This window comes from Penaeus japonicus, unplaced genomic scaffold (genome assembly GCF_977035675.1).
Source record: "Penaeus japonicus unplaced genomic scaffold, GWHDUDI00000001_assembly GWHDUDI00000020, whole genome shotgun sequence".
Lineage (NCBI taxonomy): Eukaryota > Metazoa > Arthropoda > Malacostraca > Decapoda > Penaeidae > Penaeus > Penaeus japonicus.
Window position 1 is genome coordinate 23,475,866 of NW_028234422.1, and position 17,500 is coordinate 23,493,365.

Sequence of the window (17,500 nt, forward strand, 5' to 3'; positions counted from 1 at the left end):
CTCTCTCTCTCTCTCTCTCTCTCTCCCTCTCTCTCCTCTCTTTCCATCAAATCCTCCCTCTCCTCTTCTCTCCTCATCTCTCCTTTCTCTCTCATCTTCTCGTCTCTCGCCTCTTCTCTACTCCCTCTCATCTCTCGTCCTCTCTCCCCTCCTCTACTCTCTCCTCCCCCTCCTCATCTCATCCTCTCCCTACTCCTCCTCCATCTTCTCACCTGGGCTCGATCACTCCTCATCACCTCCGTCTCCTTCTCCATCTTCTCTCCTTCCTCCCCACGAACCTCTCTCAACCTCTCCAACCCCCTCCTCTCCCTCCCTCTCTCCTCTCTCCCTCTCTCCTTCTCTCCCTCTCCCTCTCTCCCTCTTCCCTCTCTTCCCTTCTCTTCCTCACCCTCTATCCTACTATCCCCAATCCCCTCCCTCCCGATTTCTCCTTCCCCAAATCCTCCCACAGTACATTCCTCCATTGTTTGGGGTCATTTTTTTGGTTTTCAAAACCACTCCAACACACACCACCTACATGATATTTTTAATGTTTAAAAAAAAAAATAAAAAAAAATAAAAAATAATTTAATAAACTAAATCTCATTTTATTTTTTATTATATCTATCTTTTTTTCCATTTCCCCTCTATTTTCTATTCCTACTCCCTACTATTTTTCCCCTCCCTTTTTCCCCCCTCCTTCCTTCTACTACCTATTCTCTTCTTTCAAATTTCTACTTACCCTATCTATTCCTTTCTACTTTCTTACCTATCTTCTAACAGCTCCTCGCTATTTTTTTATTTTTTTAAATTATATAACTTTTTTTTTTAAGATAATTATATTTATATACTTTTTACGTATCGCTTTGAGAAGATAGGTGACCATCGCTGGTCGTCAAGAAAATATTATTAGATTCTATTTATTTATTTCTCTCTCTCTCTCTCTCTCTCTCTCTCTCTCTCTCTCTCTCTCTCTCTCTCTCTCTCTCTCTCTCTCTCTCTCTCTCTCTCTCTCTCTCTCTCTCTCTCTCTCTCTCTCTCTCTCTCTCACTCACTCACTCACTCACTCACTCACTCACTCACTCACTCACTCACTCACTCACTCTCCCCCCTCTCTCCCTCCCTCCCTCCCCGTAAAGTGTTTACCGGTAAATCCCAGAAAATATTCCTACTATTATATTGAACCCCACCCAACCCCCTCTTTTGTTTCCTCTCCCCCCTAATCCCTCCCATTTTCCCCCCTTCCCCTCTCTTATCCAACTTCCCCCTCTCCTTCCTCTATGCACATTCAGAATGGGCGTGGCGACTCCTGACGTCACGAGCTTTTGAGGCAGCGACATCCAATCAGCGCGCGCCGGAATACTTTCTTTTTCATTTTCTTTCTTCTTTACTTCTTGCGTTCTTTTCTTTTCATTCTTTGCTTGCGTGGTTATCACAAGACAAGAAAAGATAAACAGCGAGGAGGTGCCTTTTTTAGCAATGGATTTCCATGAATGTGCCGTCGTGATGTGTTGAATGTGCATGAGGAGTAAGGCACATGTGCCGTCATATTTTTTTTCTTTCTGTTACGCAAACCAAAACACACAGTTAACAAAAAAAAAACGAGCAAAAAACGGAAAAGAATTAAGTTTTTAAAATGTTTTAATATCGTCGAAAATAAAATCGTCGTCCAAACCAAGAAGGAAAGAAGAAGGAGTATTTGTTGGTATGTCAAATGGTGTGAGGAGAGCGCGGGAATACCATAAAATATACCGAAGTCCGGATTTTGGGGGATGGGGAGGGAGTAGAGGGAGGGTATATGAGAGGGTGGAGGAGGGTGGGGGCTGGTGAGAGTGAGTGTGGTCGGTCGTGAGCGGCCCAGTATTCTGTCAGTGTACGAGCTGATCCTAGAGAGGAAGAACCTCGGTTCAGTGACTGCGTGGATAAAGTGGGGAGGCCGATCACTTCTGTCGTAGCATTTGAAAACCGTTGTTGCGAGTTTACCGGAAAGTAAGTATTCCATTTAGATTCGGAAGGGAAAATCATGGTAGATGATTGGGGTATGTGATTCATTGAAGATGTGTATATCATAGGAGGGAAATTATCGGCCTATTAGAAAGTGTCGGCAAATGACCTTCGAAAGTGACGATCCGCAGAAAAGGCAGCGAGGAAGGAACAATATGCTGGGAATGGTTGCCGATGACGCAACTCTCCATTTCTCCATGTTTGCATTTTCCCACCCACTCCCTTCCCCCAAAAGCGAAAAGAGGAAAGAGGCAACGAAATCCCTCCATCGGTGTGCTACTTTAGCTCTGGTCGTGTAATTGCTTTGCGGAAGTTGTATGTTTATTAATTAACGTCTGGTGTGTGATTTGTTGGTGAATTTTTTATATATATTTTTTTATTCTTAGATGCGTAAATGCAAGTGTGTTTATTTACACTCATATTTATTGAGTTACATATATTGGTCTCATATCCATATATTTAGTGGATTCTATTGCAATTTCAAAGCTTTTAAAGTTTACCACCTTTCGTTTACACTCTCTCTCTCCCTCTCCATCCCTCTCCCTCCCTCTCCCTCTCCCTCTCCCTCCCTCCCTCTCTTTCTCCCTCTCCCTCCCTCTCTCCCTCCCCTCCCCTCCCTCCCTCCCTCCCTCCCTCCCCCCCTCTCTCTCTCTCTCTCTCTCTCTCTCTCTCTCTCTCTCTCTTCTCTCTCATCTCTCTCATCCTCTCCTCTCGTCTCCTCATTCTCTCTCTCTCTCTCTCCCCCCTCTCTCTCTCTCCTCCCTCTCCAAAAACCCCTCTCCCCCTCTCTTCCCTCTCTCCCCCTCTCTCTCTCCCTCTCTCTCCTCCCTCTCTCCCCCCTCCCTCTCTCTCTCTCTCTCATCCCTCTCTCATATTCCTCTCTCTCTCTCTCTCTCTCTCACATCCCTCTCTCTCCTTCTCTCGCTCCTCTCTCCTCCCCTCCTCCCTCTCTTCCCTCTCTCTCCCTCTCCCGCTCTCTCTCTCTATCTCCACATCTCTCTCTCTACCTCTCATCTCTCTCTCTCTCTCTCATTACATCTCTCTTTCCCTCTCCCTGCTCCCTCTTCTCCTCTCCCCTCTCCCTTCTCCCTCTACCTCTCCTCCCACAACATCCTCCCTCTCAAAACCTCTCCCTCCGCTCTCCTCTCTCTTCTCCTCTCTTCATTCTCTCTCTCTCCTCCATCCTCTCACTCCCACTACTCTCTCTCCACGCTCTCCCATCTCTCTCCAAACACCTTCGGCGATCTCTCCGACGCGCAGAGCGAGAGCGGAAAGACAGAAGAGAGAGCGAGAGCGAGGAGAGCCGAGATCGGAGAGCGACACGCGACAGAGAAAGCGAAAGAGCTCTTCTCTTTCTCTCTTTCTTCTCTCCCCCCCCTCTCCTTCCCCTATCACGTCCCTCCTTTCCCCCCCCCCCCTCTCTCTCTCTCTCTCTCTGCCTCTCTCTCCCTCTCCCTCCTCACTCTCCTCTCTCCCCTCTCTCCCTCTCTCCCTCTCTTCCCTCCCCTCTTCCTCTTCTCTCCTTCTCTCTCTCCTTCTCTCTCTCTCTCTCCCTCCCTCTTCCTCTCTCTCCCCTCTTCTCTCCCTCTTCTCTCTCTCTCTTTCTCTCTTCACTCTCTCTCACTCCTTCTCTCTCTCTCTCTCTCTCTCTCTCTCTCTCTCTCTCTCTCTCTCTTCCTCTCTCTCCCTCTCCTCCTCTTTCCTCCCTCGTCAGAATCGAGATGAGAGAGAGCGAGCTGCAAATAGAGAAGGAGAGGAGCGAGAGCGAGAGGAGGGAGGGAGGCCCAAGACTATAGCCTCTCTCCCCCCCTCCCTCTTCCCTCTTCTCTCCCTCTCTCTCTCTTTTCTCTCTCCCTCTCTCTCTCTCTCTCTCGTCTTCTCTCTTTCCTCTCCCTCCTCTCCTCTCTTTCTCCTCTCGCTCTCTCTCTCTCTCTCTCTCTCCTCTAGGCTAGAGCCAGCGAGTCATCAAGAACCGCGAGCCCTAAACACGAGAAAGAGAGTTTACCCTTCTCTCTCTCTCTCTCTCTCTCTCTCTCTCTCTCTCTGTCTCTCTCGTCTCTCTCTCTCTCTCTCTCTCTCTCTCTCTCTCTCTCTCTCTCTCTCTCTCTCTCTCTCTCTCTCTCTCTCTCTCTCTCTCTCTCTCTCTCTCTCTCTCTCTCTCCTCTTTTCCTCTTTCTCTCTCTCTCCTCTTTTCCTCTCTCTCTTCTCCTCTCTCTCTCCTCTCTTCTTCTCTTCCTGTCTCTCTCTCTTCTCTCTTCCCTCTCTTCCTCTCCTTCTCCACTCTTCCTCTCACTTTCCTTTCTTCCTCTCTCTGTCTCTCTCCTCCTCCTCCTCCTCCTGTACCTATCTTTTAATCTCATATTAACTTCATAATAATGCATTGAAAACATAATCTGCCAAAGTCAGTTAACCAGTCCTCTTTTCTTCCAGAGAAAGAGAGTGGATAATGCCGTGTCCATTTTTGTCACGCCTTCCTGGCCAATTCCTTCGCAACTATGGTGCTAGTCTAGTCCGCCAATATGGAGAGATGTGTCCAGCTGTTTCTTGTTTTACAAGGAGCTACAACTCCCTCCCTTCAGCCAGCAACACAGGTAAGTTGGAGCAAAATATTTTTGTTCTCTCTCTTGCTCTCTTCCTTTTTATCTTTTTTCTTTTCTTTCCCTTTTTTTCTCTTTTTTCTCTCTTTTTTTCTTTCCCTTTTCTCTCTCTCTCTCTCCCTCTCCCTCTCCCTCTCCCTCTCCCTCTCCCTCTCCCTCTCCCTCTCCCTCTCCCTCTCCCTCTCCCTCTCTCTCTCTCTCTCTCCTCTCTCTCTCACCCTCTCTCTCAACACTCTCCTCTCTCTCTCTCTCTCTCTCTCTCTCTCCCCTCCCTCTCCCACCCCCCCCCTCACCCCTCTCCCTCTCTCTCTCCTTCTCTCCTCTCTCTCTCTCTCCTCTCCCTCTCCCTCTCTCTCCCTCTTTCTCTCTCCTCTCTCTCTCTCTCTCTCTCTCACTCTCACTCCCTCGCCCTCTCTCTCTTATCTCTCTCCTCTCTCCTCTCTCTTCTCTCTCTCTCTCTCTCTCTCTCTCTCTCTTCTCCTCTCTCCTCTCTCTCTCCTCCTCTCTCTCATTCTCTTCCTCTCTCTCTCTCTCACTCTCTCTCTCTCTCTCTCTCACTCTCCTCTCCATCTCCTCTCCTTCTCCTCACTCTCACCTCTCACTCTCACTCCTCTCTCTCACTCTCACTCTCACTCCTCTCTCTCACTCCCTCTCTCCTCTCTCTCCCTCTCACCCCTCTCCTCCCCTCTCCCTCTCCCTCTCCTCCTTCCCTCCACCTCTCTCCTCTCCCTCTCCCTCTCCCTCTTCCCTCTCCCTCTCTCTCTCTCCTCTCTCTCTCTCTCTCCTCTCTCCTCTCTCTCTCTCTCTCCCCTCCTCCCTCCCCTCCTCCCTTCTCCTCCCTCCTCCCTCCCTCCCCCCCTCCCTCCCTCCCTCTCTCCTCTCTCTCTCTCTCTCTCTCTCTCTCTCTCTCTCTCTCTCTCTCTCTCTCTCTCTCTCTATCTATCTATCTATCTATCTTTATCACTCTCTCAAATTGGAAATGGAAATGGTAATTGAAATGAGAATATAAAAATGAGATAATATGTAAGATGTCAAATAACATGTACACATCTTCATAACAGAGGGAGAGAAGAAGTGCCCCTTCTTGAACAACAAGAACTTGGTGAAGCAAGCAAGCCGTGAAGTGCAGGAAGACATCATTGACTTGGCTGCTCGTGAGCAAGGTGAGTTTCGGTGATATGTAGAGCGCTGATAGCACTGTCAAGATTTGGAAATTTGAAGACAGTCAATATTGTAAGATGGAGGGATATAAGAATAAGATTTGCCTTTATGATTGATATGTATTATGAATACTTCAAGGCTGAGCTGAAACTCATGTGTTGTGAAGTTAGAAGTAAGATATATATTACATAACGATATGCATTTGCTACAATAATGGACCTTTCACAGGTCCATCTGGACATGAAGCTAAACCCAAAGACCAAGTCAAATGCCCCTTTCTGGCATCCCAGGGAATACCTGGGGCAAATGTAACTGTGGTTGAAGGTATGCTCCTCTCATCATATGGATGTCAGAGCTTGCTTCAAGGTCCTGTTACTAGCCATACTTTTCCATTACTTGCCAATAATGGCATTGTGCAATTAGCTTGCCACTGTGCAAATTAATTGGCGATCTTTGTCCCTGCTTAATCCCTGAAGTGATATTGTGTTTGACTTTCATCTCATTATGGTATGACTAGACTATCACCTTCATGAACTTTCTGAAATGCAAAGCATATTTCTCTATTTTCTCTGTTTTTTCTTAATAAATTTTCCAATGGTTAATAATGCAATGTTAGGAAGTCTGAGAACTAGTCATGAAACAGTTTATACTTTTATTTAAAAAATAGATTGGTTTTCCTTATACTGGTATTCACTATTGGATACCTATAAGATAAGAATGAAGTTACATGGTATAAATAGGACAAGAAACTTTTTTCATTGCTGGGAATGACAAGTGAAATAGATTAGGTAATAATATCTATTTGCTACAATATTAGGCCTTTCACAGCTCCAGCTGGACATGAAGATAAACCCAAAGACCAGGTCAAATGCCCCTTTCTTGCTTCCCAGGGGACATCTGTGGTCGAAGGTATGCTTTTCTCAGCATATAGATGTTACAGCTTGCTTTAGAGTCTTGTTTGATGACTCATATTATTAATACTTGTTCCATAATGCGATATTTATGGCAATTGACTGAGCATTGACTGCTAAACATTGTCCCTGCTTGATCCCTTACGTGAAACTGTGTTTCATGTTTACTACCTAAATGATTGAATGCTGGTGTAGCATGATTCAGAATTTTATTTCTTCTGCATTATGGTGGCATGGCCGTAATGAAGTTTTAGAATATTTCTTTTTTTCCCATATATTATTTGTGTTTGTGTCCAATGAAAGTCTGATAATTAAACTTAGAATTGATAGTTGATACAGTTGATGCTTTTATAACTTAGAGGATAGATTGGTAAACTTTGAAGCTTGATTACTGTTCGAACTGGATGATGTGTGTGTAAAAGTAGTGTGAAAACTTGGATAGTCATAAACAAGTATACACTGATTAGATGAGTTAGTGAAAGTGAACTATTTAATGTATGCATGAAAATGTTTTTATAACCTAGCATAAAAAACTGTTTCTTAGCTGTAAGTGCTTTTCAATTATCCATAACTTGTATGTCTTCTGTTATGGAAATTGAAAAAAAAAATGCTGTTGTTTCCTTATTCTTAATCCATTGCAGATGGGGGGCAAACAAGCTAATGGGTTATTTCTGATGCTGTGGGGACCAGCTAGAAATTAGAGGGATGGGAAAATATCTTTGCACTATTGGCAGTGCATACTTTCCTAACAAACACTTTCCCTTCAATCCATCGCAAAACAAAGGCTTAGGCTGACTTTGGAGAGTACCGTGACTCATACTTCATAACTGTGACCACATTTCAACAGTGAGCAGTTTCTGGTGTTGTGTCATGAGCACATTTCATGACAATTGTCCACAATTGTCCTCTCTCTCTCTCGCTCTCTGTCTCTCTCTCTCTCTCTCTCTCTCTCTCTCTCTCTCTCTCTCTCTCTCTCTCTCTCTCTCTCTCTCTCTCTCTCTCTCTCTCTCTCTCTCTCTCTCTCTCTCTCTCTCTCTCTCTCTCTCTCTCTCTCTCTCTCTCTCTCTCTCTCTCTCTCTCTCTCTCTTTTTATAAACACATAAGCAAATACACAGTACCCATGTATCATTTCTGATTATCATTATAAATTATTGCCTATTTAATCTGAAAAACAGTTCCTTTCTCTGCAGAGCAAGAACTATTCCCTTATAATGACTTCTTCGAAGAGCAAATCGCCCGCAAGAAGGCCGACCACTCATACCGTGTGTTCAAAAAGGTTTCCCGAATGGCCAGTCAGTTCCCCAAGGCCAAGGAATATTCTTGGGGTGAAAAGGAGATCATGGTTTGGTGCTCGAATGACTACCTAGGTAAGCTGTATAGGAAATTATGTTCTGCAGTCAGGGGTTGTTTCAGTTATATGAATATAATAGTGTTTGATGAAAAGATTGTTAGTGATGGAAACTTTGAGTAAATTTATTGGAACAGTCATATTGTTATTTTGGATGGACAAGTTGTAGCTTTATTTGGGTAGTATCTTTCATTTTTTTCTGTTAACACCTTTTAACTGTAGGATTTTTTCGTTCCACAGGAATGTCCCGCCATGAAAAAGTAAGAGAGGCAGTAAAGAAGTCCCTAGAAGAACATGGTGCTGGTGCTGGAGGAACCAGGAACATCTCAGGCAACACTGTACTTCATGAAACCATGGAGGCTAAACTAGCTTCCATTCACAAGAAGGATGCAGCACTGCTCTTCACCTCATGTTATGTGGCTAATGATTCAACTCTCTATACACTTGCTAAGGCACTACCAGGTAAGAGAAAGTTATATGATGTTCAGAAATAACCAAAGAATGATTATGCTGGATTATATTTTGAAACTATTCGGAAAAGCATGTATGTAAAAATTAAATAAACTTTATTATAATTTTTTTTTCTCCTTCAAGGTTGCCACATCTTCTCAGACGAAGGAAACCATGCCTCTATGATCCAAGGAATTCGCAACTCAGGGGCCCCCAAGCACATATTCCGACACAATGACCCAAAACACCTTGAAGAACTACTGAAGTCTGTTGATGTTTCTACTCCAAAGATTGTAGCTTTCGAAACTGTTCATTCCATGACTGGTGCTGTTTGTCCACTGAAGGACCTGTGTGATGTGAGTTAAGGAGTTGAGTACATTCCTTGTAATATAAGCTTGTCTTTCTCTTGAAATGTAAATACCTTGACTTTTACCTTTGAAAGTTTGTTTTTTATTTTATTTAAACTAATTAATCAGTCTTAATTTATCTCAGGTAGCACACAAGTACGGAGCAATCACCTTTGTTGATGAGGTGCATGCTGTGGGTCTTTATGGTGAAAATGGAGCTGGTATTGCTGACCGTGATGGACTACAGGACCATATCGATATTGTCTCTGGCACTCTGGGTGAGTCTATTTGCTGGTGTTTTTACTGAACTCTTGTTTTTTATTGTCCAGTTCAGTGTGTAAGTATAAAAATTATTGATTGATGTATAATGCTTTTTTGGTTTGAGCCCTACATTCAAAAGCATGTTTTTTTTTATGTACAGCTGTATCCATACTGTTATTTGTCATATACTTTTCTCACGACTCTCCTAATGAAAGTTTAATTTATTTACAGGCAAAGCTTTTGGCAACATTGGAGGCTACATCGCAGGAAATGCAACCCTTGTTGATATGATTCGTAGCTATGCTGCTGGCTTTATCTTCACAACCTCCTTACCACCAACTGTTGTTTCTGGAGCTCTGGCTGCTGTCACCATCCTGAGTAGCGAAGAAGGCCGAGCATTGCGAGGAGTTCATCAGAAGGCAGTCCAATATCTTCGCAAATTACTCATGGATAATGGCTTGCCCGTGGAGCACTGCCCTTCACATATTTTACCCATTCATGTAAGTAGTGGATGCAACCTTTTCCCCTAAAAGAATGATGGAATTTAAAAGTTGAAAATATATTTTTGTAATAAGACAAAAATTAAAAACTCATAATCTCTTCCCAGGTTGGTGACCCCCTGCTTTGTACAAAAGTGTCTGATGAGCTGATCCGAAAGTATGGCCACTATGTCCAAGCTATCAACTACCCAACCGTACCCAGAGGACAGGAGAAGCTCCGCATTGCCCCAACACCCCAACACACCCCAGAAATGATGGATCAGTTTGTGAAGGACCTTGTTAGCATATGGAAGGAGCTGGATCTACCTTTAAATGATAAGAGATGCAATGATGTAAGTATTTATAGATGTCCATTTGAGAGATGATGAAAATGCAACTAGCTCTGTAAATATTAAGCATATTTGATAGCATTTCATTGCTGTTTATATTCTGCAAGTACAATCTGACTTCTCCAATTACTTTCTTCTAGGTGAATATTGAGTATAAGAAAAACTGAATTGTATAGTCCTAATTTACCAATTGCTATCTTTCAGGAATGTACTTTTTGCAAGAAGCCTTTTCTTTTCAAGCAAATGGAGGCTCGGCAAAAATGCAGCAGTGAATGTGACAAGCCTTACTGTCCGCAACTAGCAGAATGTTTTTAGCATCATTTTGACAGACCAATGAGGTTGTGATGTCTCGGATACGATTAATGACCAAAGACATATGCAGTCCTTTATGTAGCAAGAATACATGACAGTAAAATTTACATTGTATAGACTTGCCTATTTGGAATTCCATCAACTGTGATGAAGTCAATAACTACAGTGTCATTCCTTTTGTCAATAGTCAGAGATAGCTAACTTATTTATGAACACAAACAAAGTTGCTCTTTATGTGCAGTGAAATGTAAGGTTCTTAGATATACCAATAGAAAACATAATACAGGCATGAATGTATACATATCTATTTCACTATTTATTTAATTATTCTAAAAGAAAGCGACTGCATGTGTTGAAGACCAAGAAACGCAATCAGTGTCAAAACTTTGTAGAATCCGTATTATTGGAAGAGATTTAAAAAAATGTTGGTCATGTGAACCGTCTTCAGAGATTTATTGTATGAGGCACTACTGCAAACAACTTAATTTTCATTAAATTGTGATTGTGAAAACTAATGGGTAGGTAGTTGAATGTCTTCATAAAGGCACATGGAGAAATAGTTGAGGTAATGTTGGATATTCATTATTATTCTCCAAATGCAAATTATCCTCTTGTCTGTTCCTTGTTTCACTTTTTATTTGATAAAATGTGTGGCCAGTTGCACTCATTGTTTTGGTTTTGTGGGAATCACTTGAAAGGCAGTGAACTGCTTCATATCTATCTTACCATTTTAGAAATTTGTTGCAAAATGTTTGATCTGTTATTTTATTATAAAGAAAAAAATATATGTATATATCTATATATATGCCAGGATTTTTATGCACTATAGATATAAGTGAGATGAAAGACCTGGTCTTTTCTTCCAAGAAAAACAACACCCTATGATAATTTAGGTACTCTATTTGTGATAGAATTTGTGTTTAGAATGTATTTTTCTTCATAATTTTTATTTTTTATTTTGTTCAGATGTGCATGGCAATTGATATGCTTTCAACACTAAAACATGATTACCTTGATTGTTTTTTTCATTTTGTTAGAGAGAGAGTGAGTGTAAGAGTGTGCACGTGTGTGAGCATGTGTGAGAGTATTTATCAATTTGTGTCAGCATCTAAAACATAGCACACACATTCACTCACAAACTGAAATATACAATAAATGCACATTTGTAAACACAATTACACATCTATGCAATAATAATACACACAGACTTTCTTAACATTTTGTAGTTCCAGTCATAACATTATTCCATTAGCACCATCAGTATAGTGCTTTCAATTTTCAATGCATTTAAAGAACCTTTGTTGTGTAATCCATACATATATGTATATATATTTATGGAATATATATTTTATACAAATATGTTTTAACATAATTGTGTGTTGAAAGGGCAAAATCTAAGAAGGTGTCACATGACCTCAAATAATATAGTAGACCAATAGATGCGGTAGAGAGCATTAAACGCCTTTCCATATCCTTTGGTGCAGCTAATGGCCTTAGCTGTTGATGCAGTTTTAATCCCTAAAAAAATTGAATACAGCAATTTTGTTTGCAGGTATGTTTGTACACAATGGACAAACCACGGTTAAAGTTGAAAAGATAAAAATATAATAATATTAATAAAACTAAGATATCCATATTCTGATTATTAATATTATGAAGATTTAAGCTGAAATAATTGTGTACCAAAATAAGCAAAAAGACTTCATCTTTCCCCTCCTGTGTGAACACAAAGATTTCTCATCTTTCAGGGGTCATAAAAATAATCAATCCTTCTCCCTTTGCTTGATTCTTCAGTTTTCATTGAAATCTAGGATATAGTAGGCGAACATTTATAGAAAAGAATTTACCCCAGTGAAGTATAATGTGAAATACATATTTAAAAAATATCAGAACAAGAAATGAGATTCTTTTCTTGATTCAGTCATGAAGAATTATTAAGGTTTGGCAGTACATCCTTATTGATATTGTCTAGTTATAATTGTGAGTCCTATGTTTTTTTTTGTTAGTCCAGCCAGGATATCAAGGAGTTCCCTTTCCTGTACTCCAAAGAGCAATGAGGAGCCTAGCTAAAAAATTAAGATATTGTTCATGCCTGTTTCCTTTGATATTTTATAAAGGAAAAATACATATATATTTTTGAAGTATAGAGCAGAGATAAACTCAGGTCATATAGACTCGTATTATAAATTGTACTAGAAAAAACAGTAACAAATCTGCATTCAAGTATCATGATAGTAAAATAAGTCCCATGGCAGATGTTTGTTTGAAAATGAGAACAGGTTGCCTACATAACATGACTTTAGTTTGTGATAATATATGATTATATGATTATTGTGAATGATCATGGTTCGGGAATCCTTGAGAGGAATACTGATTAGCAACTGAAAACTGGTGCAATTCTTAAAGGTACAACTTCAAGTTTGTCAAACCTTATTCATCAACAAATGAAATTAAGCTGATAAGAACTTTTGACAGAAGTCCAGCATTAAATGTGCTCAGGCAATGCATCAAATTTTAATTCCGGAAAAACACAGGTCTTCATAATATCTGAATTGACAATTACCTGAGTTAGATGTTAATATCTTTGTTGCAAGCCATTAATGATTCTTCACACCAGATAAGTAGAAAGGGGCAAATGAGAGAGGGAAAGGGAAAGAGAGGGACAAGAACAGGGACATGGAAAAGGAGAGGGAGGGAGGGAGGGTGAGATAGAGAGACAGAGCAAGATGGAGAGAGGGAGATAGAAATACAGACAGAAACACAGACAGAGACAAAGAGAAAGAGAATGCTGCAGAAGATTGAGTTACGTACTAGCCATCTTAACCCATTGTGGATGGGGGATAGATTTGCTTGCTCAATCACCAGGATGGGTTTTATTTCAGAGTGAGGCATCTTCATGCAACATGCTTTGATTTTTCCCACTCTATTGTAAAAGTAGAGCCATATTTGTGTTTTAATTTTGTGTTTTACTTTGTTTAGAGACTTACATATGTCATATGACAGTCTCTATCAATACTGCAGTTGACTAAAATTATAGTATAAGATCCATATCAGTTCATTATTTTCTTAATACTAGGTATGATAGAAGTATTGCTGTTTTATGGGACGACAAAAAACTTTATTTTTTGTATTCAAATACTGTTATGAAAGAATATGAAACATATAACTCTACAATGAAGATAGCATGAAGAGGTAGGGAGGAGGAAGAAAGCCTGTGCTTGCAACTGTGAGTGCCACAGTAAAAGGCTTCCCTACTGACACAGGGGCACATTTTAGATATTGGGCATGGTTCAGGTCACCTTCCTCATCTTGTTCTGCCTGTACATCCTTCATCGGCTGTACTTAGAGCAAAAGGACAGTAACTTGCTGTGTGTCATTGCTCTATAAGACGGTGCTTGCTAGAGACCATGGATAGAGCCATTCAAGGCTCTATCTCCTGCTGGTGCTAGAAGATGGTGGTGCCATCTAGGTTTTGTATGTTAGGTTTGCTTAATATTAAGGTAATTATAATAATTATGACTGTGACTAATCAACACTCACTCCTCACTCATAGCACAATAAGCACAGTGATCCAAAATCCATGAATATGATGTACGTCATGATGCCTGTCATCAGGCCTAAGCTCCTGCGTCATGTATGTCATGATACCTGTCTGCAGTTGGTTAAGATGTGTTTTCTATTATTTTCTAGTTTTATGGAATGGTATAGGTGTCTACATATGATATATTAACTAACTGATACTAATTAGTATATTCTATTTACACAACTGCAAGAATAAATAGCTTATAATTACAAGTATACCCAACCCTTCAAAACATGCCCCACACAAAAGGGTTAAGAAAGGGTAATTTGTTGAAATTAAAAGCTATTTATTCCTTTAGTTATGATGACCAAATACTAATTAGTATCACTTTGCTCATTTATCAAATGCAGTCTCATATTTCATACCACAAGTCTATAACGAAGAAAAGACACATATCTAAAGATACCCAGCCCAGGCTGAACATCTTCAGATGTGGCCCATTTTGGAAGGGTTAATAAAAAGCCTTTTACCAGTAAGAAAGCACAAAAAATAAATTTAAATATGTTGCCTAAGGTATATATAACATCAACTTATATAAAAGAATTTATTAAACTATATTATCATTCTTACTATTTGTTAACATTGGATTAAAAAAACAAAGAAAGTAAAAACCATTCTTGTATAATATAAAGTGTTAGCTGTACATATTTCTTATATAAAGATACATATACATATATATATATATATATATATATATATATATATATATATATATATGTATATATATATATATATATATATATATATATATATATATATATATATATATATTATAAACAAAAAGGTGACATATCAAAAGTAAATTTAAAGAATTATATATGAAAAATGGCTTTTCATGTGGCAAAATAATTTTATACAATAATTTTTCAACACTGAGCGCTTACAATACTTTTTACAGGAAAATAATAACTCCTTTACTTTAACATCTACAATACTTGAGGAAATGTTCAGATAAACACTGAACCTCTTCTACAAAACTCTTATTTCTTTCTTGGAACTTCATCTTTATCCTTGTCTTTTTGTAAGTTGATATAGAGTTTAGTGACATTATCCTCTGATTTAAGCCTCCCCTGGAATTCCAAGCAACGACGTGACTCCTCTGAAGACACTTTGTTCTCCCATAGTGTGAGGAGGTTCATTCCACTGCTACGACCCATAGGGGCAAGAGGAGGTGGAATGGTTCTTCTTCTCTTGCTATCTGGTAAAGAGAGGTCTCCTGCTGTATGTTTGCCCCCTCCACCAGACCCAAACTCAGCCTTATCTCTATCCGCAACGTAGTTACAGTCATCTAATTCCTTAAGTGCCTGATCAATGTCGACTTTCTCATCTCCCTTGTATTCTGGAGTTGCAGCCTTGTTGTGGCACTCCATGAGGCATTCAAGAACTTTCTCATGTGCTGGAGTGTGAAGATGCAGCTGGAGGTATTGTTCAAGCTCTGCCCACACTGCTCTGTACTGGTCCTCACGTTTCATGCCTTTCCCTCGCTGGCCTGCCATGGGGGAGGGCAGGGGGTCTCCTCGAGCTTCCATGTTCATCAGATATAGAATTACTTGCTTGCATTCAACCACCTCATCTTCAGTTAGATTGTCTTCTAGCATTAATGCTGCAAGTGGTTCAATCTGAGGACCCAAATTGAAGAGGGATGTGGAAGAGAGTGTTATTGGCCAGTACTTAGTGTGTCTGTTAAGTTGCTCTCTGCTTCGCTCGAGTGGTGTCAAGCTCTCTTCACTTTCTGATGTGGGTGCTGGAAATGGTGCCAATTTGTTTGCCTTAATTAGTTCTCCAAAATCGGGAATCCTGTAGTCTGTAACTCTGCCCCCACAGCCCTCACTGATTGATGGTGGATCTTCTAGTATGCTGCGTGAAGTGTACATAGTGTGGATGTAAATGTCTCCTCCATGGCAAGCCAACATGTGAGATATCACTTTACTTCCTGACTTGCGTGGCATTTCCAACATAACCCATCGTCCATTCAATAAGAAATTTGTAAGACAGGAAGACGGTCTACTGTTAACATCAACAGATGTGATCCGGTATGCAGATGAGCAATGCTGCAATTCCATACTAGCATTGCTGCGAGGGGTGCACCATTTTAGTGTCACGGTTTCATAATCTGTACCTTCACGATAAGTCTTAAGATGTGCAGTCTCCGATGGAATTCCCTTTAAGATAGCTGCATGGGCAGCTGCTGGATGGAATAGTTCCACATCATAATTTGCTGATGAACTTGCATTTTGTTCTTCTTTCATTGGTATACCAGTCACAGTGGTTGATGCTAAGTCATAATGCTTTAGCACCAGATTGCAGAGTTTTGGAGCTAAGGCAGTGCCACATTGGATGTTTGAGAACTCACAGGACACAATAGTAGACACATCTGGCCATGATTTGTTTGGCATGGGGCATGGTGGACCCTCAGGCCATAAGTTGAGGATGACAAGGTCACAGTGATTGATTGCCATTAAATTATCTGTGGCAGCAGCATTCTTGTTCATGTACAATAGAGTTCCATGAAATTTTTCCTTAATGTTTTTTATTTCTTCTTCACTATCCAACTTTGTCACTAGAATAATTCTGCCTTTGTTCAGTACCTTGGTAGCATTCTCAGTGAGTGAAGTTCTCTTTTCATGCTGAACAGCTGAAGGTTTGGTCAGAGCCTCAATGGCTGCTTTAATACCCTTTATCAGATCTAGCTTGTTGCCTCCAATGTTTTTAGCAGGTCCAAGTGCCATAAAGGCATTCATCAGGCTGGTCAAGCATTGGTCTTCCAGGTTCCACGAGGACAATTTGTGAATAGTTTTGTCAACAGCAATAAAGCGTATAAGACGCGATCCTGGGAAGATGTCCCATACTATTCTGTAGATTGAAAATAAAAATACACAATTAAAAAAATCATAGTAACAAGTAAATAACTTGAATGGTATCATCCATTTGTCTAGATATATTGGGCATTTTGTACGGTAAAGCAAACATAAATGATATACTGTATTTTTCAAATAGAATGTGAAAAAAATTGGAAACTCACAATAAACTACCTAATGCAAATTAAAGTTCTCAAAACTTTATTTCGTTTGTTATTATGGGGAAGTACTATCTAATGATGTTCTTCGAAGGGGGCCTTTCTTTAGCTAAAATCTGGATTTAAATAAGTAAATAAGACTAATTTTCAGTTGTAAACTGCAGGGCCGGGAGGGAGAGAGGGATAGAGATAGAGAGATAGAGAGAGAGAGGAAGAAGGAGAGAGAGAGAGACAGAGACAGAGACAGAGACAGAGACAGAGACAGAGACAGAGACAGAGACAGAGACAGAGACAGAGACAGAGACAGAGACAGAGACAGAGACAGAGACAGAGACAGAGACAGAGACAGAGACAGAGACAGAGACAGAGACAGAGACAGAGACAGAGACAGAGAGAGAGAGACAGAGACAGAGACAGAGACAGAGACAGAGACAGAGACAGAGACAGAGACAGAGACAGAGACAGAGACAGAGACAGAGACAGAGACAGAGACAGAGAGAGAGAGAGAGAGAGAGAGAGTGAGAGTGAGAGTGAGAGAGAGAGAGAGAGAGAGAGAGAGAGAGAGAGAGAGAGAGAGAGAGAGAGAGAGAGAGAGAGAGAGAGAGAGAGAGAGAGAGAGAGAGAGAGAGAAGGAAGGAGGAAATGAGGGAAGGACGGAGAGAGGGAGGGGAGGAGGGAGGGAGAGAAGGAGAGAGAGGGAGG

General features: G+C 40.7%; 2 protein-coding genes across 7 annotated transcripts in view; one reads left to right on the plus strand and one right to left on the minus strand.

Moving 5' to 3' along the window:
* Alas (5-aminolevulinate synthase) overlaps positions 1-11,658 on the plus strand; it is a 30,595-nt gene extending 18,937 nt beyond the window's left edge. The window contains exons 1-12 of one of the 6 annotated variants that reach the window (XM_043021535.2): positions 1,792-1,968; positions 4,414-4,574; positions 5,642-5,743; positions 5,970-6,065; positions 6,570-6,650; positions 7,843-8,019; positions 8,241-8,462; positions 8,595-8,806; positions 8,943-9,075; positions 9,290-9,558; positions 9,666-9,890; positions 10,092-11,658. In XM_043021535.2, the coding sequence (XP_042877469.2) occupies positions 4,430-4,574; positions 5,642-5,743; positions 5,970-6,065; positions 6,570-6,650; positions 7,843-8,019; positions 8,241-8,462; positions 8,595-8,806; positions 8,943-9,075; positions 9,290-9,558; positions 9,666-9,890; positions 10,092-10,202 (1,773 nt within the window). In that variant the 5' untranslated portion in view covers positions 1,792-1,968; positions 4,414-4,429 and the 3' untranslated portion in view covers positions 10,203-11,658. Of the gene's footprint in view, positions 1-1,787; positions 1,969-4,413; positions 4,575-5,641; positions 5,744-5,969; positions 6,066-6,569; positions 6,651-7,827; positions 8,020-8,240; positions 8,463-8,594; positions 8,807-8,942; positions 9,076-9,289; positions 9,559-9,665; positions 9,891-10,091 lie in introns of those variants that run through there. The other 5 variants (XM_043021537.2, XM_043021538.2, XM_043021540.2 and 2 more) reach the window with 5 other exon arrangements.
* A 2,654-nt stretch (positions 11,659-14,312) lies between these two features.
* Positions 14,313-17,500, minus strand: part of asun (integrator complex subunit 13 asun) — a 4,260-nt gene continuing 1,072 nt past the window's right edge. Inside the window, exon 2 of the mRNA XM_043021542.2 lies at positions 14,313-16,635. Within this exon, the coding sequence (XP_042877476.2) occupies positions 14,763-16,635 (1,873 nt within the window). The 3' untranslated portion in view covers positions 14,313-14,762. The remainder of the gene's footprint in view (positions 16,636-17,500) is intronic.